Source organism: Procambarus clarkii, chromosome 71, assembly GCF_040958095.1.
Source record: "Procambarus clarkii isolate CNS0578487 chromosome 71, FALCON_Pclarkii_2.0, whole genome shotgun sequence".
In the NCBI taxonomy this organism is placed as follows: domain Eukaryota; kingdom Metazoa; phylum Arthropoda; class Malacostraca; order Decapoda; family Cambaridae; genus Procambarus; species Procambarus clarkii.
In genome coordinates this window covers 11,237,683-11,262,456 of record NC_091220.1, presented here as the reverse complement: position 1 = coordinate 11,262,456, position 24,774 = coordinate 11,237,683, and the positions used below count along the sequence as shown (strand labels likewise).

Below are 24,774 nucleotides of genomic sequence, written 5' to 3'. Positions count from 1 at the left end.
ACACTCCATTTGTTTAGCATAATTATGTTTGTTTAGCATACTCAGTTATGTTTGGTAGCATGCTCATATCTTACTGATATTTATTTGTATTATACAAGTATAGTCAGGTGTGTTCCCGTAAGGTAAATTCATTTATGTTTTTGTGATGATTGTCAGTAGCATTGTTCTTGTTCTCGTCAGCTCTTGGTGCAGTGTCCTGTTCCATGTGATGATTGTCAGAAGCATTGTTCTTGTTCTCGTCAGCTCTTGGTGCAGTGTCCTGTTCCATGCTGTCAAATGGCTACCTCTTTTTGTTTTTGTTTTTCTTATATAGTATCTCAGAAATTTGAAGTGGTTTCTAGCTATGATCATTGATATTTGATAGAATGTGTGCTTCAACAGCCTTAGTTACAGGTTGTGTGTAGTTACATGAACATTACCTACAGGTTATGTGATAGAATGTGTGCTTCAACAGCCTTAGTTACAGGTTGTGTGTAGTTACATGAACATTACCTACAGGTTATGAGTGAAGTATGGCAGCTTATGGGTAACAACTGTGAAGTATTTGTTTCCAGTTGGCCACCGGGTCTGTGCCTACTGGATGTTGTTTAACTTGTTTGGATAAATACAATTAAAATCAGCATTATAGAAAATAATTTTTAAAAATTTAAATGGCCATGCAGTATCATCATCATTGTCCTAACAGATTTTTAATAGGATTACTGGTTCATATATACTTTTTACATAAATGATGCTGGTACTTTTAACACTAGTTATTTCAAGTAATTAATTTTGCTTTCTTGATTTTTCAGCTTTGCTCTTCAGAAATGCATTCAGATGTTTCCCTGGATCTGCACTGTAGTGGGATGAAGCATTTCAAGGTAATCAAAATCATGATGGTAGAGCATTTTAAAGTTGAGCCTTTTACTGTTTAACCCTCAAACCGCGCATATCATATATAAATGATATCAGTGACAAAACCGAAACCGCGCACATCATTTATATATGATTTCGTGTCTAGCGCTATAATTTAAACGCCCCGCCTGGGATAGGGGCAACTATAGTACAGCCATGACCGATAGTTGCCAGATGCCACCTAGAAAAAAAATCCAGGCCAACATTCTTGGGTGTTACAGTATTGAGCAAGCCACCAAGGCTGGCGCACGCAGCACGAGCTCACAGCACCGCTGTTCAGCTTGTGACCACAGCATCGCCTACAAATACCATAATATATATGATACTGCTATTATTTAGCAGTGATAGTATTACTGAAGCCCCCTAACTGTGATAAAACTGACCAGGATTCTGATAATAGCAGGATTGTGGTGATATTTAGCGCTGTGCTCCATGGAGGGAGGCGTAAGGCTGTGCGAGGGAGGGTTGTGGTGTCGTCTTCTGTGTGTGGCCACCATTTATTGACTGCACTCACCATACCAGCTTAGTGGTTCGATATGGTGAACACAAATGTAGATACTTATATATAACGTGTGTATAGTGTGTGATAACAGCGAGAGAAGTAGGTTGGGAGCCGCCATTTTCGTGAGGGAAGAGCGTCGTCTGCACGTCTTGGCATGGTGTTTACTGATGGCCACTATGGTCTTTGGGCACCATACCAGCTTATTTGTTCAGGTATGGTGAATAAAACAGGTAGATACTTATATATAATATGTGTATATAGCGTAATAACACCACAAACAATATTGTTGAAGGACAAATATTAGTGCGTCTGGCCTTGAGGGCGGCCGCTGATCAGCTGACTGTGTGAGTAGCTACGTCTTTGTGGCCTTTACTCACCATACAAGCTTAGATGTACAGTTATGGTGAACAAAACAAGTAAATACGTATATATAACGTCTGTGTATAGTGAATAAATACAGAAAGAGTATTGTAGGAGGTGAATGAGGGTGAGTGAGGTGGTGTTGAGGGAGGGAGTGGCAGTGAGTGGCTCGCTGGTGTTTGGCGGTCACTCCTCATTGCTTTTTGACTCACAAGACCAACTTAGTAGTTCGTTATGGTGTACAAAACATGCAAATACTTATATATAACCTGTGTATATAGTGTAACAACAGCAAAACTATTTGTTTATTGTTTTATGAACATAATAATTGAATCACTAATATGCACACCATAATTTTGAGTACAGCAATGGTTCACACATTTTATAATATAAATATACCACAATTCACTGTATGGAATAATATTACTGCAAAAAACTAAGAAAAAATCAATCAGAGACATTGAAATAATTAGGTAATAATATATTTGTGGCAACTGCCGTCTGACAGCTCGGGCGGAGTAGACCTCATCTGGCGAAGGCTCTGCCAACGCCCCTTTTTTGCCACACTTCCCTACCCTATTGCGGCTAAAATATGCCACCTACGATTTTTTTGTTATTTTTTCCGTGATCAGGGAACAAAAATGAACACTTCTATAAGACGAAAGAATTTTTTGGAATTTTTTTTTTGTTGCGCCTGTGGGTGTGAATTCCATTTGGGCCCCTAGCGGTTTGAGGGTTAATGTGCCTGTGGGTGACAAAGGCTAATTAGCCCTTAGCAACACAAGGGTTAATGTCCAATATGAATCATCGATGTATAACAAATATTCTGCACAAGTTTTTTCAGTTGTTGAATAACATTAATAAATATATTTTTACTTTCAGAAGAAGACCATTGCCGAGAAAATTAGACTTCGTAAGTATTCCAGAATTATCTTTTCGTAAAGTGGAGACTGTTACCTTATAGTTGCTTAAATCGTAGTCTTGAGAGTGGTCAGTCCACACAGTAACATTAGAGAATTATTGTACTCTGCTGAAGCTTATCCTGCTCTTCTGGAAAGCTGGATATTTTAGAAAGATTCCATTGTGGTAATGTTTGTTGTTATAAGTGCTCTGGAGGATATACAGTGAAGCATATTCTGTTATCATTGACTTGGAGAGGGGCTGTGGAAAAACTCTTATGTATGTATTACAAAGTCAAGAATACAATTTGCCTGCATTTTCTGAGGTAGACCAAGACATGCATCCCAAAAGGAAAAGAGGGAAATGTTACAGGTACAGTAGGAATATTAGAGAAGGAAAAATGGAGATGTGAAGAGCCATATTGAAGTAATAGAGAGTAAATAGTTTGAAAAATAGTGAAATTTGAAGGATGCCTGATCAACCAGGCTGTACTCGTACATCAGGCTCATCAAACAGCCTGGTTGACCAGACCATCAACCAGGAGGACTGGTGAGAAACCGGGCTGTGGGGGGTGTTTATCCTTGGAATAATCGACAGATATAGTGAGGAGCTGGATTTTCTATTTTTTAATGAACAGATTGAAAAAATGGCAGTAAATCAAGCATAATTCAGTTTGAAGTACAGTGCACAGCTGGGTTCCACAATGCATGGTCCTCGCACCATTATTCTTCTTCTGCACTTACCTAGAAGACAAACAGGAATAGTCATAGTTTTGTATCATCCTTTGCTGGCGATACGTTCTAAAATAAGCACGAAAATTGCCTTGGGGAAAGATACAGAAAAATTATAACCAGATGTTAACAAGTCTTCCAATGGACAGTGGAAAATATGATGTTTAGCAATGACAGTTTCCAGTTGTCTTGTAGGGGAAAACTAAAACCTTATACTGTAGTAGTACAGGATACAAGACACACATCTCGCAGAAATGAGCGACCAAGTCAAAGACCTTGAAATAATGATGATGTCAGAAGACCTAATGTTTAGAGGGCACAGTAAAGCAAATAGTGCAACAACCAGGAGAATTATAGGGTGGATAATGAGAACCTCCAGAACAAGTGATGCAACACCAATGATAGTACTCTACAAATACTGGTGCTGTCCAGTATGGAATATTGTACAGTCTTTGCATCTCCTTTACAAGATGGGCATGATTGCAGAACTGGAAAATGTACAGAGAGCAGTAAAAGGGTATGATTGCAGAACTGGAAAATGTACAGAGAGCCTTTACTGCATTTATAAAATTATTGAAGCACTTGAACAACTGGGACTGACACAAAATTTCTCAAAACGTTACTTTTTTTACGGAGATGAGAGAGATTTCAAAATATACACAAGAAAAGTAATGAAAGATCAGGTTCCAAGCCTATACAGTAAATTTACAATATACAAGAGTGATAGGTATGGTAAAAAGTTTAAAATATGTCCAGTGAAAAGTTAGGGTGCCGTAGAGAAAACACAGAAAACATCAGATACCCACCACTTTTGAGTCTGCTGTCAGCAGATATAGGAAATTTCACTTTTTGTAGTAGTGAAATATTTGAAGAGGTAACTGGACAATATTGTGCTGGAGTTATCAGACCAGGCTGGCTATGAGGGTTGCGAACTACCAAGACAAACAGCCTCATACACCATGCAATTACTAGAGAAGGCTGCCCACAGGCCATGCTGTGGGAGTAAAAAAACTCTGGATATTATCAACAGGTAATCAACTGACAAATGTTTTACCTCCCCATATACAGTGTTATTACCCCTTAAACCCATTGTACCTTTCCATTTATTTTCAACATATGTTTTCTTCCCATGTATTATTATTGTAACATTTACTATCTAAAATCTTTTTTGGCGTTATTGAGCTTTGAGTAAGTTAAAGGAAATGAATTGTAGGATGTAATGAGCCGAGCCATTGGACGATGAACTACACTTGGGATATCCAGTCTTGCCTATTAGGAGCCAGGATCACACTCTGCCCCTTCACGCTAGACTGTTACATTGTTGCACTTCTTTACCTGATTTACTCGAGGGCCACTATCACTATTGGCCTCGACGAGGATGGGAAGCTGGCGGCTTGTCGAAGTTCCTCCCATTTGCCTTGATGATCTTTTCCAGGTGGATTTTAAAACCTAACAGTTTTGGCATTTATGGCTTTGACGGGTAGGTGGTTCCATGGGTTAATAACTCTGTGGGTGAAAAAGCATCTCCTGTTCTCAGTCCTACATTGTGGCTTGTTGAGCTTGAAACAGTTGCTCCTTCTTTGTGTTACCTCTGAGTTTTTGAAGAAAATGTCCAGATCATCATCCAAATTTTATGGATGATGATTGGATCATTATCCAAATTTTTCAATTGTTTAAACTATTGAAAAATTTGGATGATGTTGATCCGGACATTTTCTTCAAAAACTCAGATGTAACACAAACAAGGAGTAATGGTTTCAAGCCCAACAAGCCACAATGTAGGACTGAGAACAGGAGATGCTGAGATGAGGAGTTTTAATGAGATCCATCCTGTTATGTTTTCTTTCATTTCTGGGAGGAGCCCCTTCGGCTCCCCGGAGCTTACCAGGCTGATATGCTAATGTCAGACTTTGGCATCAGTCATGTGTATGGAGTTCTGTGGGCCTACCAGGAAACACGAGCCAGAACCTCGTGGTTCTGCTCCCCCTTGCCTCAGAAGAGGCAAGGGGAGCAATGGCCTATAGAAACCCCCGTGTGGTTGGAAGCATTCTGTCTGCCATCGACCGGGTCAGGCAACCAGAAAAGTAAGCATCCCCAAACAAACCCCTATTCTGGTGAAAATATTGCTACCAAAAGCCAAGCAAATGGATAGAACTCCCCTAAACGAAACGAGCAAACGATCATGACGTCACACATCTTGTATACCACAGGTCCAATCCTGGAGTATGCGGCCCCAGCATGGAGCCCGTACCGTGTCAAGCACAAGATGAAGCTGGAAAAAGTTCAGGGGTATGCCACTAGACTAGTCCCAGAACTAAGAGGCATGAGTTACGAGGAAAGGCTGCGGGAAATGCACCTTACGACACTGGAAGACAGAAGAGTGAGGGGAGACATGATCACTACCTACAAAATCCTCAGGGGAATTGACAGGGTAGACAAGGATAAACTATTCAACACTGGTGGTACGCGAACAAGGGGACACAGGTGGAAACCGAGTACCCAAATGAGCCACAGGGACGTTAGAAAGAACTTTTTCAGTGTCGGAGTAGTTAACAGGTGTAATGCATTAGGCAGTGATGTGGTGGAAGCTGACTCCATACACAGTTTTAAATGTAGATATGATAGAGCCCAGTAGGCTCAGGAATTTGTACACCAGTTAATTGTCAGTTGAGAGGCGGGACCAAAGAGCCAAAGCTCAACCCCCGCAAGCACAAATAGGTGAGTACATCGCCATGCCGCTGTCTGCACAGCTCCCCCCCTCCACGGGAGGGGGAAAGGGGAGCACCAGACCCCACTCGCCGGCTATCCACCCTTCAGTTCTCAGGCTGATGCTAGAGGCGGAGGTCGTGTGCTTGGCTCCAGAGTTTTCAGTACTGTGCTTAGAGTGGTGGCTATCTTCAAGGGGTGCGAGAGCCAGGAGTTATTCTACAGTATTTGGGCTACATGAGCCTAGGGTTTTCATCCCTAGGTGCCCTGTAAGTACTGCCCTTGGGTCTTGGGGCCACCTTCCACAAGCTCCTTGGGACCTGCCTCTACTAGGCCATATTACTGCTAGGTTTTTCGGTCACTCTTTGGGTGCTTGGGGGTTTTGTCTTCCTTGTTTACCTTAGGGTAAGAGGCAGTTTGCACTGGTGGGGCGCAGGGAGCTGTGCAGCTTGTTTTCACCACTCACAGCGGCCGGCTCTGTTCCTTGGGGTACGTTGTCCTCTTGCGGAGTTTTGTTTTTCCTTTTCTTTTTGCTTTGTGGGGGGTCCTTGCTTTGCTTCCCCACTTGTGCCTGACCTGTGCACGCTTCGTTTTCTGGTGGAGCTCCCTGCTAGGTCCCTGTGAGTGTACATGTCCCTGGGGTTCAGCTTTTAGATAGTTGTTTGGTAGTTGTGGGCGCCGGTTAGCAGTACCCTGCCTGAGATTACTGGGGCATGAGTCCCTGTTGGTAAACGCTCAGGACCCTGGGAATCCCCTAGGGGGCACGTGGGTCCGATGGATGTGTCCCGGAGTCCCCCCTCACTTCGTGCGAGTTCGAGGGTTGCTCGGTCCCTTTGACTCAGGGTGACCCCTCACGGTTTTTGCCTCCGTCACGCTGTCTGTTGGGTCGGTGACACCTTCGACCCTGAGTCCTGCGAGTTCTGTTGCTTGCTTGTGACTCAGTTTACCCAGTCTCATGATGTTCTCTGGGTACAGGCGGCGCAGGCGTTGCATGTACAGTTTTAGCTGTTGCAACGCGCTAGGTTGGTTGTTCACCCGGATACCCCGAGACTGTCTCGTTTTGCCTATAACGACCCGGACTTGGGGGTGGGGGTCGCTTCGACCCTGGTTCAGTTTGCTCTCCCTCGTCCTTCCCCTTCGGTGGTTCGTTCTGGTCCCCCCCCCCCCCCTGCCTCCGGCTCCAAAGTGTCTGAGGGTTTCGGAGTCGGGGCAGCGTTTAGATGGTCTTGAGTCTCGGGTGGTCTCGGGGGATGCCCCTTCTGGTGTGGCGACTGAGGCCTTCGAGTCCGATCTCCCGGCCGAAGCCTCTGGGTCTGGCCAGTGGGCCCCCTTCCATTCGGCTTACTCAGCTGTGCCAGCCTTTTCTTTAAGGGACTCGGCCCTGGGTCCCGAGGAGGGGGATCCTGGGGCTGGGGAGAGGCTGACTTGGGGGCCTTGGGCCCCGACTTGGATTTGGTGTCTGCCCCTTCCCAGGTTCGGTCCCCGTGTTCCCTCGGGTGTGGCGGATTCGTCTTTCCGGAGGTTTACGACTTCCCGCATCCAACCGTCTGCATTGCGGGCGTCCCTAGCATCTTACCTCCTGCGTGACCCGGATTACGCCTCGGTGATGGATCCGTCGTCATTCAGGTTTAGGACTTCGTTCTCTTTCTGGTTTGTTACGAGGTTCCCTTCTGCCCCTCTCGTGATCACTGGGTTCGACTCCTGGGGGTCTTGCGTCGGCTGCTGCGTTGGCTGCTTCCTCTTTGGGTTTTTCAGGGTTCAGTGCCTTGCCGCCTGCCTGAGCCCTAGCTCGATGTGTTCATGGACGTGTCATCTCTCGGCTGGGGCTTTGTGATCAGTGCTCACCAGGCCAGCCAGGGGCGGTGGGGTCCGTCCTTCCGTCGAGCCCACAACACGGTGTGGGAGTTCACGGCGGTGTGGTTTACGCTTCCGAGGATTCGGGTCGCCCATGGATCGACGATCCGGCTCCATTAGGACTGCTCCCCGGTGGTTCATTGCCTGAACCAAGGGGGGGTTCGATGCGGTCCTTGGCTCTTTGGGGCTGGTCGCTTCAGGTGGCTCGTCTGCTGAGTTCTCAGGGTTTGGCTCAGCTGGCAGTTCATGTGCGGGGAGTATCCAACGTTTTGGATACGGGACGGGAAACGGGGCGTCCTGTCCCGTTTCGTTCCCCTCTCCCTGGCATGTACGGTCGACACCGACTCCTTCAGTTGGCTTGCCGGACATTCGGTCGCCCCGAGGTGGACCTCTTTGCGTCGGCGTGGTCGCGGCGCCTTCCCCTGTATGTGGGGCCCTTCCCCGACTGTGAGGCCGTCGGGGTCGATGCCTTTCGGCAGGACTGATCGAGGTAGGGGGTTCCTTTACCTCTTTTCCCCAGTTCAGCTGTTACTCCAGGTCCTGACTCGCTTGGAGACTTACCAGGGATGAGTTGTCCTCTTGGCCCCGTTGTGGTCAGCCCAGACATGGTTTCAGGCGCTGCTTGCTCGGTGTCCGAACCCGGAGGTTTTCCCGCGGCTCCACCTTTTCCAGCAGATCGGACCGGAACGTCACGTGGCTGGTTCGATCTTCTCCTTGAGTCTTCGCGTATGGTGATTTTGACTCGAGTTTATCATCACCTCTATGGTGATCAGGTAGCTTCCTTGTTAGTGTCCCACCTGCTGGTTTCGTCTCAGCGGGAGTACGAGGTTTCCTGGCGGTCCTTCCGTTTCTTCCTGAGTCTTTGTCGTTGTACTTCACTTTCTGTTAGGGTGGTGGTGTCCTTTCTCTTAGTTGTTCCAGGACCGTCACCTTATGCCTAACACTGTCGCCCCGTATCATGCGGCGCTGGCGGAGCCGCTTCAGCTTGTTTTCGGTATTGATGTTACTTCTGCACTGTTTCGCAAGCTGTCTCGGGCGTCATTTCACCTCCGGCCTGCTCATGCGCCGCCTGAGCCATCCTGGTCATTGGACAGAGTGCTCTCTTATCTTTCTTCTCGATCTGTTGTGGCCCCTTCGGTTCAGGATTGTTTCTCCAAGGCTCTTTTTCTGTTGGCATTGGCCTCTGGGGGTCGGGTTGGTGAGCTTCGTGCTCTCCTCCGGCACAGGGGTTTCTGCTCTTTCGGTCATCGTGATGGTTTTGTTCGTTTGCAGCCGTCTCCTTTTCTGGCAAAGAATGAGACTGCTGCTTTCCGGAAGTGTTCCTGGGTTCTGGATGCTTGGTTGGTTAGGCCGGGGGTGCATCATGTTTTGTGTCCGGTTGCGGCTGTTTGCCGTTATTTGCACGTCACGCCGTCTGTGTACAGACACGCACTTTGGGTTGATCAGGTTTCCCTTCTTCCCTGTTCTTGGGTATGGGTCTCCCAGGTCGTCCGCAGGGTTATTAAGGCTAACCAGCCTGCAGTCTATCCCCGTGCCCGTGACGTTCGTAAGTTCGCTACTCTTGCTGCCGTCTTTGGCAACATGTCGTGGACTGACATTCGGGCGTGGGATTTTTGGCGGTCGAACAGGGTCCTGGGTGCTTGATACCTTGTGAACATTTCTGGGCCTAGTCGGGCCTGTGTCGCTTTGGGTCGGCAGATGCAGCCAGTTGTCTCGACTTCGAGTTGAGGAGTGAGCAGCGACCTCCTCCCGGGTAAGTCCCTATGTGTTTTCCTCTGTGGATAGTTAGCTCCGAGGAGCCAAGGGGGGCTCCCCCCAGAAATCCAGCATTAAATGTAATGAAACCCCAATTTTCTGGGTGAGACCCGGAAGCTCCCTGGCAGTTTTTTGTGTGTTTTGACATCCAGCCTAAGAATTAAAGGGTGGGTAGCCGACATGTGGGGTCTTGGTCTTCCCCTTCCCCCTCCCGGGGAGGGGGGAGCTGCGCAGACAGCGGCACGAAGATGTATGACATCATGATCGTTTGTAGCAATATTTTCACCAGAATACAGTTGGGGTTTGTTTCGGGATGCTTACCTTTCTGGGGGCCTGACCCTGTCGATGGCAGACATACTAGAATGCTTCCAACCACATTGGGGTTTCTATGGGCCATTACTCCCCTTGCCTCTTCTGAGGGGGCCAGGTTCTGGCTCGTGGTCCCCGGTAGGCCCATTGAACTCCATACACATGACTGATGCCAAAGTCTGACATTAGCATATCAGCCTACTAAGCTCCGGGGAGCCTCCAGGTTTCACCCAGAAAATGGCGTTTCATTACATTCAACACTATTTTTTTAGGGGGGGGGGGGAGGAGCAGGTTAGTTGATCTCTGATACTGGAGCACTATTTGACTTGAAGAATGGGCTAGGTTCTGGTCCTGGATCCTGGTAGACAAAGGTGGGTCTTAAAGGACTGGCACGTCTCCCTACAGTTTGGCTCAATCGGTGCTTATCATTGGGGAGGTCCTGAGGGCTCCTACAACAAAGGGCATTTCACTACATTCACTAGTTGATTTTTATAGAACCATCACTTGGTGCTACAGAGGAAAAAAACAATGCTGAAAGCAAATCGGAAAATCCAGACCTACCACCCAGCAAGCAGAAGAAGAAAAGAATAAGCAGATTTCAACCACAAGTGGGACGTCCCTCTTCACCGCCAAGACATCCCTCACCTCCGCGAAGACATCCCTCACCTCCGCGAAGACATCCCTCACCTCCGCGAAGACATCCCTCACCTCCGCAAAGACATCCCTCACCTCCGCGAAGACATCCCTCACCACCGCGAAGACATGCCTCACCTCCGCGAAGACATCCCTCACCACCGCGAAGACATCCCTCACCTCCGCGAAGACATCCCTCACCTCCGCGAAGACATCCCTCACCACCACCAAGACGTTCATCACCACCATATAGGTGAGAGCTTGGGTTTGTCTACATCAATCATACAAATAGAGCTTGTATGTTTCTCTACTTATTTTTTCTTTTAAACCTAATAGGGCATGACAAATCTTTTTAGGAAAAACATGTACAGATACCTGTATAGTCACACAAATAATCATGATCCATGTTTTGTTTTATTCATGCATGCATTTAAGTAATCATAACTAAATACAGTGGTACCTCGGATTACGAGCGTTCCTGGTTACGAGCAGGATTTGCTAGGAAAATTTGCATCGATATACGAGGGTGTTGATACGCGTACGGGCCGACCTAGCGCATGGTGGCACGGCGAGCACCCCTCAGTTTACCAGTGTCTTGCGCCCAGTGACTATCCCGCCCCAATTCTTCACCAGGATTTACAGTGTTTTGTTGGATATTTGGCCATTTGAACATAAAAGTTGTTGTTATATATCTCGCAATGGGTCCCAAGAAAGCCAGTGGTAAGGTTCAACCTAGGAAAATAGTTGTGAGTAGAGGCAGTAGAGGATGTCCCTTCCTCATTAAAAAAATGTGTGAAGTATGGGAAGAACTGCCAAGTTTTGTTGAAAAAACTCACCCAGATAAAGCTGTAGCAGGCCATTGCGTTGACCTTTTAAATGACAATGCGATGTCTTACTACAGACAAGTGTTGTAAAGAAGGGAAAAACAATCTTCCATGGATCGTTTCGTTGTAAGAAAATCAAGCAGTGAGCCACAACCAGGACCTAGTGGTATGCAGGCAAAACATGCCGGAGAGTGCACCCCAGAGAGGTCCTCACTGCCTGATATTATAATGGAAGGAGACTCCCCTTCCAAACAGTAACACCTCCTCCCCCCCCCCTCCTCACCATCTTCCATACACCAACAGCAGTCATCAGCAAGGGTAAGTAATAACTTGAACATAGTTTTGTATTGTAGATTTTGATGAATTATGTATAAAACTTAGTTTGAAGTGAGGTTTTTGGGTAGTCGGCAACGGATTAATTCATTTCCCATTATTTCTTATGGGAAAATTAGCTTCAGTTTACGAGTTTTCGGGTTACGAGTGTCTCCTAGACCGGATTAAACTTAAACCGAGGTACCCCTGTATGTAATAATGTTATTGGCTATCACTGCTTGTGGTAATGTAATGTAAAGATGGATGCACATCCAAAATTTCCTGTTAATTGCTATTTATTATTAATTTCTGTTTCAGAAATGATAGAGATGGCAGAAGGACTGAGTCATATGGTAGTGGTGGTGATGGTTATTGGAGGAGCTCGCCAGTTTACAGGGATCAATATGAGAGAGGTGAGGATTTGTGCATTTTACTCTATTACATTACCACATAATACCTTGGAGTCCCCATATAAATTGTAGTGGGTTAACCTATATTGTAAAGGGTGAGGGGTTGATGTATGGACAAATATTACCTATGTGTAATTACAGGATGAGACCTTCATTCAAGGTGTTCCATCTTTCCTATAATTTTTATGTGACTGAAACTGCTGATGGCTTTGGCATCCACTGCCTACTCACATAAATTGTTCCTGCTCTCGACAGTTCTGTCCACAAACAGAGATTTAGATTTTTGAAAAGCTGATTTCAATAACCTAATAATTTTTTGGGGGTCAAATAGATTTGAAAGTCTTGGGCATGCGGGGGTGGACCGATCTTGGAGCAAGACGTGAATCCAGCGATAGGTGACGTAAAAAGGGATTTCGATGTGGATTCAAAATATAACTTGTTTAAAAATATTCTAAGCAAAGCACAGGAACGTAGTATACTATACAAATTGAATAGATCAAATATTAATGACCCAAAGTGGATAACAAAGGATCTGAAGAACCTTATAGGTAAAAAGAGAGCGTGTTACAAAAGGATTGAGAATGGGGAAGTCAGTTTAGACCAGGAATTCATACAACTGGTTAGAAATGTTAAAAAAGAGATAAGGAATGCAAAAAGAAACTACCAAGTTCACATAGCAGGGCAAGCGAAGACAAATCCTAAAGGGTTTTTTCAGTTATATCGAACAAAGATTAGGGAAAGGAAAGGTCCATTAAAATCTGAGACAGGTGAAATAACGGATAATGACGAGGAGATGAGTAATATTTTTAATAAATATTTTATATCTGTATTTACTAAAGAAGAACTTAACAATATGCCTTCAGCCGAATAAGTCTATGTGGGTGGGGACGAGGACAGGTTGACTAGTTTAGCAGTTACCAGGGAGGATGTAATTAAACAAATAGTAAAACTCAAACCAAACAAATCCCCCAGGGCTGGATGAAGTGTTTGCCAGGGTGCTTAAAGAATGCAAAGAGGAGCTTTGCGAGCCACTGTCTACCATATTTAATAAATCAATAGAGCAGACATAGAATGCTTCCAACCACACAGGGGTTTCTATAGGCCATTGCTCCCCATGCCTCTCTGAGGGGGGCCAGGTTCTGGCTCGTGGTCCCCGGTAGGCCCACAGAACTCCATACACATGACTGATGCCAAAAGTCTGACATTAGCATATCAGCCTGGATAAGCTCTGGGGAGCCTCCGGGTCTCACCCAGAAAATGGCGTTTGATTACATTCAACGCTGGTTTTTTGGCACCTTTAAATGCATGGGGATTGGTAGTGATGGGTGGGTGGGTTTTTGGGGTCACTCGACGAGTGACCGCACTTTTTGCTGTTATTACACTACTGTACAGTATATACACACATTGAATATACCTATCAACATGTGTTGACCATAACAAACCACTAAGTTGGTATTGTGAGTCCAAACAACAAGAGTGGCCACCACAGACCAGCTAGCAGACGCCACCTCCCTCCCTCCATACTGTTATTGTTTTTATTACACTATTTACACATGTTCTATATAAGTCTACATGTTTTGTTCATAACTGTACAACTAAGCTGGTATGGTGTCCAAACAGTATAGTGGCCACAAAAAACTGCATGGGAAGTGACACAGCAGCTAGCAGACGACAGCCTCACTCGCATCCTCTCAACACCCCCCTCACCAAAATGGCTCCTCCCAACACACTCCTTTTGCTGTTATTACACGATATCTATATACCCATTATATATAAGTATACTATATATTTGTGTTCACAGTAGTGAACCACAAAGCTGATATGATGAGTCCAGACAATAACAGATTGCCACACAGAGTCAGCAGATGACGCTACCTCCCTCCTCACCAAGATTACTCCTCCCAATATACTATGCACATTGCTAATTCTCACCACACTCCTGCTATTATCAGAATCCTGGTCATGAAATCCTATGAATAAATTTTTTTTCCACAAGTTTATTTTGTAAAGGAACATGTGAAGTCGTTTCAAGATTCTTAGATGGACCAAACAATGGCAGTGTGCTGTGGCTAGCACTGTGAACATCTTGAACAGCTGTGTGTTCACTGATATCTGAACATTGTACAGTCTTTATCGCAGTCAGGCTCTTCTGTAATACTATCATGGCTAAATAATACCGGTTACATATATATTTTGACATTTTTAGGCGATGCTGTGGTCACAAGCTGAACGGCAGTGCTGTTAGCTCATGCTGCGTGCACCAGCCTTGGTTGCTCACTCAGTACTGAGGCTCTCACACTTGCAAATGTTGCCCACGATTTAAAAAAACAAAATGGTGCCTCTTTTACTAGAACCCTGAGGATACTGATGTGAACCCCATTTAGCCGTGGGAGTTTTGAATCCTATGCTATACCTATGAGCACCCTGAGGTGCTCTGCAAACCCCCAAGCTAGCGCCTCAAGGCGCTCTGCGCAGTGCAGTGGTTATTGTAAAGTTCTCATAGGCCATTGCTCCTTGCACCTCTGAGGGGCACAGGTTCCGGCTTGTGGTTCCCGGTAGACATAAGAACTAATGTGACTGATGACCCCAAACTAATATTGCACATATCAGTTCAGATAGCTTCAGGGAGCCTCCGGGGCTCACCTAGAAAGTGGCGTTTCATTACATTCAACATGTGTTGGCCCATATGAGGGAGCTCTTATTTATATATCCACCCGAAATCATTCATATGTCTAACCTGCATTTGAAATAATAGAGCAATCCTACATCTGTTATCTTTCCCAGTAATTTGTCTCCCAACCAATATTTACTCAGGTCTTTCCTAAATCTAAACTTTTCCAATTTATATGAATTGTTGTGTGTTCTATTTTATATTGGTATATAAAACCTTGTATATATATCCTCTTTGTATATATATCCTCTTTGTTATACTGTCATCCATATATATATTTCAATTATGTCACCCATTTCATTGCTCAGATGAGGCTTCCATAATTGACTGTACAGCCAGTCTCTCCTGGAATTAGCTTTTTCAGGTGTGCCTGAAGGATTCTCTCAATGTTTGTGGTTGTTTAGGCTGCCAGACTAGCAGTTAACCAGACTTTATTGTGGTGTACACAGAAGGATAACTATACTATATCACTTGGTTAGCTTGGTTTTTGTGTGATCCACACCTATCAAAACAGGAAGGTAAGCAGTGTTAGGATACTTGGTCAAATCAACAACTTTAAAACTGCACAGTTATCCAATCAGGAAATGTGGATGTGTGTTTGATTGATTGATCACATGAATAATGGCATTGTGGTGAGACATAATGAGACTTTATGTAATTACCTAAGTGTAGTTACAGGATGAGAGCTACGCTCGTGGTGTCCCGTCTTCCCAGCACTCTTTGCCACACATGTGCCACATGTTCCAGGATCCTGAGTTGTTCTTTGTCCAGATTCCTAAAGCTGTTCTTAAATTAGCCAACTGTCCATGTGGAGCTGAAGATATTATTTTGATATGGGCTCCTGGTGACAGGTTTGGTATAATATTACCTTCGAAGTCTTTTTCTGTCCCATTCCAGGAGGTTTTCATATCCATATTATGCCTTGTGTCTAGCCTGCTGTTTCCTGATATCTTCAGTTGAGAATTTTGTATATGCATATAAAAATTATTCATGTGTTTAGTGCTTTCTGGGTGTATTTTGGGCCAGATTGTCTATTCTGCAAGTAGCAGTACGACCTGGTGGGGATGACTTCAAAAGCTACCCACTGGGTTGGTGCAGTGTTAATTTATCATGTCTGCGTGAGAGCCTGACCAGAGTCTAGAAGTATCTTGCCTTTGAGAGTGAGTGAACTACATACTCACACAGGCTTGGTTGCTTTATTTCATAATTGTTTGCCTAGAGAATGAGTGAATAGGACAGCTAAAAAAAAATTCTGTTCAGAATATGAAGGTTTATGATCTTATCAGACTAAATAATTTTACCATTATTGTTAGTGCTCTCTCTTGATGTCACTATAAAGGGGATGGAAAGGCAAAAGCTTGGAGGTAAAATAGGAGAGCAGTGTAGGAAATGGCTAAAGATACATGAAAAGATTGATCCATGCACCATATCTTGCCCCGCACTCACCATTACAGTATGATGTGCACTGTAACAATCCAGCTAAATATTCACAACAGTATCCAAAAAATGTATAATGTTTCAAGGGGATGCTTTGTCCTGGTTTTAAGTTACTTCTCTGTTTTATGTTTCCAGGAGGCAGCAGTAGATCATACAGTCCAGCGAGTGAACGCCGACGACTTGATGACTTCCGGTATGAAATGCTCTCTGTAAAGTATCTCTAAAGCTCTCTTGCAAAAATGTATTTAGGTAATGTAAAGTGGTGTGAAGATTGTACAGTATGTAGTAGCAGTCTAGATGCCATTCATTCCAGTGTATCTCAACTTGCATTGGGTAGCTGATTACCACCCATCAGCTTATATACTCACCTAGTTGTGCTTGTGGGGGTTGAGCTCTGGCTCTTTGGTCCCGCCTCTCAACTGTTAATCAACTGATGTACAGATTCCTGAGCCTACTGGGCTCTATCATATCTACACTTGAAACTGTGTATGGAGTCAGCCTCCACCACATCACTGCCTAATGCATTCCATCTGTTAACTACTCTGACACTAAAAAAGTTCTTTCTGACGTCCCTGTGGCTCATTTGGGTACTCGGTTTCCACCTGTGTCCCCTTGTTTGCATACCACCCGTGTTAAACAGTTTATCTTTATCTACCCCTGTCAATTCCTCTGAGAATTTTGTAGGTAGTGATCATGTCTCCCCTTACTCTTCTGTCTTCTAGTGTCGTGAGGTGCATTTTTCGCAACCTTTCTTCGTAACTCATGCCTCTTAGTTCTGGGACTAGCCTAGTGGCATATCTCTGAACTTTTTTAAGCTTCGCCTTGTGCTTGACAAGGTACGGGCTCCATGCTGGGGCTGCATACTCCAGGATTGGTCTTACATATGTGGTATACAAGGTTCTGAATGATTCCTTACGCAGGTTCCTGAAGGCAGTTCTGATGTTAGCTGGCCTCACATACGCCGCAGATGTTATTCCTTTGATGTGGGGTTCAGGAGACAGGGTTGGTGTGATATCAATTCCTAGATCCTTCTCTCTGTTCGTTTCATGAAGGACTTAATCTCCCATTCTGTATCCTGTGTCTGGCCTCCTGTTTCCACTGCCTAGTTTCATTACCTTACATTTACTCGGGTTGAACTTTAGTAGCCATTTGTTGGACCATTCATGCAATCTGTCTAGGTCATCTTGTAGTCTCATACTGTCTTCCTCCATCTTCCTCCTCCATAATTTTTGCATAATCAGCAAACAATGAGAGGAATGATTCTATACCATCTGGAAGATCATTTACATATGTAAGAAACAGTATGGGTCCAAGGACTTGAACCATGCGGGACCCCACTGGTGAAGTCTCTCCAATCCGAGACCTCACCCCTCACAGTGACTCGTTGTCTTCTGTTACTTAGGTACTCCCTTATCCAATGGAGTACTTTCCCTTTCACTCCAGCCTGCATCTCCAGCTTTTGCACTAGTCTCTGGTGCTGTACTGTGTCAAAGACTTTCTGGCAGTTCAGAAAGTAAGTGTCCCGGTTGAGATGAGTGCAGTGCTGCAATACTCTTCACACATTCTTTACTGCATGTTGTGTTTACTTCTGTCCTGTGACCAACATTTTGGTGCTCCTTTGGCTCATTACCATTTAGAATGTCTATGGAAGACTGTGTATGAGGTTGCCTACATGAGCATGAAGATTCTGTGCATTGTTACTTTATTTATGGTAAAGCAACCACTGTGTTTATCCATACAGGTGAGAGTTATTATCCTTATGATTGTTGCAGGTGAGAGAGAACACCAATGTTATCCTTATGATTGTTGCAGGTGCCATACTCCTCCGCCCCCAAATATTTCTGACTGGAGAGCTCCTACTCCTACACCATTGCTAACTCAAGATAAAGATGGTGGAGCAACTGGATTACTGCTTAAAAAAGTGGTATGTCATCATGTATTTTGAATAGTATAAAAATACTGTACTGGTATTAGTATATACAGTACTGAATCTGCTCTTGAGCAGTGCATTGAATACAAGCCCGATCACATCATTCAGAACATGATCCTGTCAGCTCACTGGGTCTAATGATTAATGAAGTAATACTATTATAGTGCTGTTCATTTATAATAAATAGCAAGCTTGAAAGTAATTAACACGTGCTGAGTAGGGACTCGCGCAACCATGATATAGATGGCAAGTGTGCCCCATATCAGATACAGTACTCCAAGACATAGTAACATACCATGTTTTCTGTTGAAGAGGTGGCCTTCATTCTGTATGGGCATAATGTCTTTCCAGCTTGTATGAAGTGATATACATTTGTGTGTGTATTTGTATGCTACACATTGCAGTAACTAAATAGACAAATGTCTTCAGGCTGATTGCTCGATAAACAATTTGGCTGATGAAGATCTTGCCTCCGAGGTCATCACTCTTCTCTTAAAGGCGCTCACAGATTTCTACCAGAAAACAGAATCTTACAGTTCTGTTCATGTAAGCAATAATTATTAATTTTTAATACGCCTTTTTGAAAGATAATGAAATTTGTGTTATATGTTCATAAGAAATATAAATTACGTGTGCAGTAGTGTCTTGTGTGTGTGTGTTTGTGTGTGTGTGTGTGTGTGTGTGTGTAAAAGTAACAGAAATACTGAAAACATACTCTGGATTTTTATAAGTATAATTTGAATGGATATATTTTGTATATTTCTCATTTATTAATGTATATTCTCTTACAGTTGATAACAGAGACCGAGATTAAATTCAACATCGTGAAGGAACTTCAGAAGCGTTCACAAGCCGAGAGAGGTGCTGCATATTCAAATGTTCAACAGACAATAGAAAATTTTATATCACGTGCTTACATTAATAACCAGCAAAATCTTTACAGGAAGTAACAATGGTCCTGCTTGTGTGATTAATACAGTAATAATAATAATAAGAGGTGGGTTGGTTATTTGTTTACTGAAGTTTTAATATGAATACAATTATTTTTATCTAAAGAAACTTTAATGTTTCCTGCTACCAAAAAACCTTATATTAATGAACATGTAACAAATATGAACTGGGTACCCAGCTGGGCCAGGGGCTCTCTCCCCTTCCCTCTGCCCCCCCCCCTCTTCTTCTTCTCTCCAAATTTTTCAGCGACTGTTTCACCCCCTAGTGAAGGCCACTGTGGCACCCCCCAAGTGTTGTCCCCTGTGGCACTTCCAATATTGGCCACTAAGAACCTGTAGTTATCGACTTATGATAACTTGGTCCAACAGGCTGTTGCATGAAGCAACCCGCAGGCCCACATAGTTACTACAACCCGGTTGATCTGGCACTTGAGCAAAAACTTATCCATAGGCTTCTTGAGGCTTTCACCTTTGTTCTGGCAATATTTCTAATGCTTGCTGAGAGGGCGTTGAACAGCCTTGGACCTCTGGAGTTCAGACAGTGTTCTCTGATTATGCCAATGGCACCTCTACTCCTCTCTGGTTCTATTCTGCATTTTCTTCCATATCTTTTGTTCCAACACATTGTTATTGTACTGTGGAAATTTGGGCTCTGACCTTCCAGTATCTCCATGTACTCTTGTATCTCCATGTACTGTATATATTATTTGATACTCCTCTGGTCTCCTTTCCAGAGAGTACATTCTGAGAGGTTTGAGATGGTTCCAATAATTTAGGTATTTTATCATATCTATGCTGGAGACTCGTCTTGGAAAAATTTTATGTTTACAATTAGGATAAAATTCCCTACAACATGCCCAGTGTTGTAGGCAGGGTGCATCTACTCAGACTGATATAGTTTTCTGCTTTGGGTAATTTTGAGGGGTGCTGTGCAGTATTTTAGCAGCCACTAACATAAAATTTTGTTCCATTATAGCTCGTATTAATTCACGGCACTTTACTACTGCTTGATCAGGCAGTACAGTGGTACCTCAGTTTACGAAAGCCCCTGTTTACGAACTTTTCGGGTTATGAGCCTGATTTGTTCGGAAAATTGGAATCGGGATACGAACTTTACCTTGGGATATGAGTTTGTTGATATGCACATAGCCGACCTAGCACATGGTGGCACGGCGATCGCTCTTCACTTTACCAGTGCCTCGCGCCCAGTGACTATCCTGCCTGAATTCTTCGCAAGGATTTACAGTTTCTTTTCAGATTTTTTGGGGGAGCCCCGTCGGCTCCCCGGAGCTACCCAGGCTGAATGAATATGTTTAACTTTCTGGCATCAGTCACAGTGCTAGGAGTTCTTGCCTACTGAGCACCACAAGCCAGAACCTGGCCCCCTCAGAGAGGTATGAGGAGCAATGGCCTATAGAAACCCCCTTGTGGTTGGGAACGTTTTATGTCTGCCATCGACCAGGATAGGCACCCAGAAAGGTAGGCGCCCCAAAACAAACTCCTATTCTGGTGAAAAATATTGCTACGGAAAGCGGAACGAGTGGACAGAACTCCCCAAACAAAATGATCAAACTAGCGTGACGTCGTCATGTCGCCGCGCCACTGTCTGTGCAAACCCCCCTCCCCGGGAGGGGGGTTGCACAGCCCCCCCTCTCACAATAATATTATTATTATTATTAATCTGGGGAGGGGAGCCCCAGACCTTCCACGCCGGCGATCCAACTGTCAGTTCTTGGCTGATGGTATTACTGGCCGGTCGAGTGCCTCTGGCTCTGGTTTTTGTTTCAGTTCTGTGCCTTGTGGTGTGGACTCTCTACCGGTGGGGTGTGAGCCAGGAGTAAGATTCCACGGTACTTGGGCTGCATGTGCCTAGGGCTATCTTCCCTAGGTGCCCTGTAAGTACTGCCCTTGGGGCTTGGGGCCATCTTCCACAAGTCACCTTGGGTTCTACCTCCGCTGTGTCCTTTACTGCTCGGTACTGGGCCGCCCTTGGAGTCGGCAGGGGTTTTGTTGCCCTTGTTTGTCTCTGGGTAGGTGGTAGTTTTCGTCACTGGTAGGGGCGTGGGGTACCGCACAGCTAGTTTTCACCAATAACAGTGGCCAGCTCTGTTCCGCCTGGGTACATTGTCCTTTTGTGGGGGTTTTCTTTTGTTTTTGCCTGGTGGAGGAGGTCTGCCTTTATGGTCCCCCTGTACTGTTCTAGGTGTTTTTATTTTGGTATTTTCTGTTGGTGGTACTCCTCGCTTGGCCCTCGTGAGTGGACACGTCCCAGGGGTTCAGCTTTTAGAAGTTTATTTGCTAGACTTGGGCTCCAGTTCCCAGTACCCTGCCTAGGCTTCCCTTAGCGTGTACCCAAGGCTAAGGGCCCTGGGAAACCCCACGGGGGCTCCGTGATCCTATGGGTGTGTCCCCGGAGTACCCCCTCGCGTCCTGCGAGTTTGACAGTTGTTCTGTCCCCTTGTCTCAGGGTGACACTCACTGGTTGTGCCTCCACCATGCTGCCTGTTGGGTCATTGTTTCTTATGGCCCAGAGTCGTGCGACGGGTGTTGTTGGTATGTATTCTCGTTCACCCAGGTCACTGGTCATGATAATCAGGTGTAGGCGGCTGCGACGTTGCTTGCTAGGGGTGGTTGCTGCAACGCTCTTGGTTGTTTGTGGCCCCGGATGCCTCGAGGCTGCCCTGTTTTGGTTGTTGGGGTCCGGACTTGTGGGTGGAGGTCGCTTCGGCTCTGGCTCCTCGTCCTTTCCCTTCTGTTCTGCACAATTTCTCCCTTGCTTCCGACTCCGAACCGTAGGCGGGTTTTTGGGTTGGAGCTGGGTCTGGTTGGGTTGAGACTCGGGCGGTCTCGGGGAATTTCCTCTTCCGGCTTAGCGGCGGAGGCATTCGTGTCTGTTCCTCCAGCCGTGCCGTATGGGTCTGACCAGTGGGCTCTCTTCCTTAGTGTTTGTATGGCTGCCCCGGCTTTTCCTTGTCAAGCTGGGGCTTTGGGGTGCGGCTCGGCCCTGGGTCTTGCCGTAGAGGTTCCCGGGGTTGGGGAGGGGTTGCCTGGGGGGGGGCCTTGGCCCCGTTTGCTCCTCTTGGGTCTTTGTACCCTCGGTAAGGGGCTGGCAGTTCCTCAGAGTGGGGTTGTTCCTTCCCCCTCTGTGTTCCTGTTGGTTTCGGGTATACCCCTCCCTGGGTTTGGTTCCCTGTCCCTTTGGGTTCGTCTGTCCCGTCGTTCCTGGGGGTGTGTTTTGCCCCTTTTCCTTACTCTTTTCGCGCTTATGTCGCGATACTGTTCCCTTTGTATCGGGGTCCCTGCGTGTCCCTTGATCAGGGGTTTAATTTTGTCCATATGTACCTCCATGCGTTTGTGCTTGCTTGTCGTGGGGTTCTCGTTGGTTCGTGCGTCTCTTCGTATCTTCCAATATTATTGGAATGTCTGTTGACTTCCGATGTGGTTTCCCTCTGGTCTTTTGTCGGCCTTGTCGGTTACCTTCTGTCCTCTGTCTTCTTTCGCTTCAGTCTTGCCTTGTTTTGTTTTCACGTCGTCTCTACTACCGGTTTCCCTTGGACTTCAGGTTTGGGCCATCGTTCCCTTTCTGACTCCGTTACGAGGTTCCGGAGTCGTCCTGGCTGCCGGATTGTCCTGTCTTTGCCTTGGAGGCTTGGCACTCTTTCTGCCGTTCCCGCACGCTTGGCACTCTTTCTGCCGTTTCCTCACGCTTGAGTGGCGGGAGGCTTCGACGGTGATTCAGGTTTTCCTGGGGGGCATCCTTAAGTACCTCAATGAGTGCTTGTTTGCTCCTGCCCTTCCCTGGGATGTTGGTGTCGTTCAGCTCCATGTGCCGGTTCCCTCCATTTCGGTGGCACTGGTGGCTGAGGACTTGCACGCCCGGGGCCTGTTGGTTGACCCGATCTTAAACACCTGTTGAACTCCTTACCAGAGCCTGTGCTCCTTTTGGGTGAGTTTAACTGTTGGTATATCCTCTCGGGTGATGCTCTGACAAACACCCAGGGCTGCCTTCTTGAACCTTTTGTCCTTCCTTCTTCTCTGTTTCTTCTGAATTCTGGTTAGCCGACTCATGTTGACTCCAGCACTCGCACCCTTTCTTGTCTTGATCTTTCTCTCTGCTCGTCTTCTCTTTATTTGGACTTCACCTGGCGGGTTCTTGATGACCTACAGTGACCATTTCCCCATCCTTGTCACTTTCTCATTTTGTCCTCCCCTCCCTTCCCTTGGTGGCAGTTTGCCAGGGTAGTATCCCCCATGGCCTTCCTCCTACAACTGTAACTGGCAGTGGGAAACAGATCTGGAGAGGTTACTTATTGGCCATACCCGTTTAACTCAAGACACTTAATGGAGTGTCCTGACCTTGTTGAATGTCCTGACATCTAGGATGTGTGTGTCTTGCTTCCCGTCCCTCGCAGTCACCAACTTCCTGGTCCATTGATACACCTCAATAGTATCCTTGGTAACTCGGATTCATTTGATGTTGTTTGCCTTGTGCGCTTTTGTTCTCGTATTTGCATCCTTATTTAGCATCTTTTGAACATCCCGCACTTTTGATGGTGCTACATAGCCTCCCCGGCTTGGTACCTTCTTTTGATAATTACTTACGTGCAGAGTCATAAATTTTTCATGCTTTCTTTGCTCAAGTTTTACTAATATGCAGAGTTTTTTTGGTGATACAAACCGAGTCATTTGTTTTATAGGAAAATATTTACAGTTCTTGAGCATGTTTCACATACTCATTTTGTTGAGGTATTTGAAGTTTAAATACTTTCTATACAAGGGTATTCATCAAAGATACACTATTTGGTTAATGTATTAAAATTTATCATTCAATTTTATACTTCAGCATTACACCTAATTTAGTTTCTGGAGGGAATGAAGAGTAGGTAGCCACATGGAGATAGCTCCATACACATCACATCAGCCCCAGGAATCCTTAATTGCCTACTGAAGACCAGAACTTTGCCCCCCTCACAGAGACACGGGGAACTCTTTATACCCGTTTAAACCCGAGGCATGACTCGAGGAACGAATAACAATTGCCTTCATCGAAGGAAACATCCAGAAAGTTAAGTGAAGCAAAATGGACAGCTGCAAGTTTCACAGAGAAAAAGATAACGCAGCAAACAACACTTTAACAGTCCAACCAGTAGTCAGTTTAAACCCCTGTAGTTACAGGCGGCAGCACACCAGGAGCTGCTAGCTCCCTTGTCAACACTATTCAGTTCAGAGTCTAAAACCATCAACCAACACACCTGGATGGGGAAGAAGGGCCCCACTGAGGGCCAGTCAAAGAGGCTAGTCATTATATTCAATACTGGTTGTCTAGAGGGGGGCTGAACAAGGGCTTCCTATAACCAACTAACCACAAAGGAAAAATGAAACTGGGATTTAACAGGAAAGAGAAGAGCAAAGATTAAACTCGTGAAGAAGAGGAAACCAGTATTGGAAACCCAACCAGGAACACTGACCTGACAATGAGTTACTGTGACCTGAATAGACCTCAAAACCTAAGAGCCCAGATATCAGTGAGACATACCAGAAAAATACTCAAAGGAGGAAACTGTTGAACTTCATGGGCCCTAGAGTAGATTGCAAG

At 45.4% G+C, this 24,774-nt stretch overlaps 1 protein-coding gene across 3 annotated transcripts in view; it reads left to right on the top strand.

Moving 5' to 3' along the window:
• Window positions 1-24,774, top strand: part of LOC123745527 (uncharacterized) — a 38,006-nt gene that overhangs the window by 11,602 nt on the left and 1,630 nt on the right. For all 3 annotated transcript variants that reach the window (XM_069311989.1, XM_069311988.1, XM_069311990.1), the window contains exons 6-13: window positions 792-860; window positions 2,639-2,669; window positions 10,507-10,897; window positions 12,099-12,193; window positions 16,434-16,491; window positions 18,111-18,222; window positions 18,658-18,774; window positions 19,020-19,225. In XM_069311989.1, coding sequence (XP_069168090.1) covers window positions 792-860; window positions 2,639-2,669; window positions 10,507-10,897; window positions 12,099-12,193; window positions 16,434-16,491; window positions 18,111-18,222; window positions 18,658-18,774; window positions 19,020-19,178 — 1,032 coding nt within the window. In that variant the 3' untranslated portion in view covers window positions 19,179-19,225. The remainder of the gene's footprint in view (window positions 1-791; window positions 861-2,638; window positions 2,670-10,506; window positions 10,898-12,098; window positions 12,194-16,433; window positions 16,492-18,110; window positions 18,223-18,657; window positions 18,775-19,019; window positions 19,226-24,774) is intronic.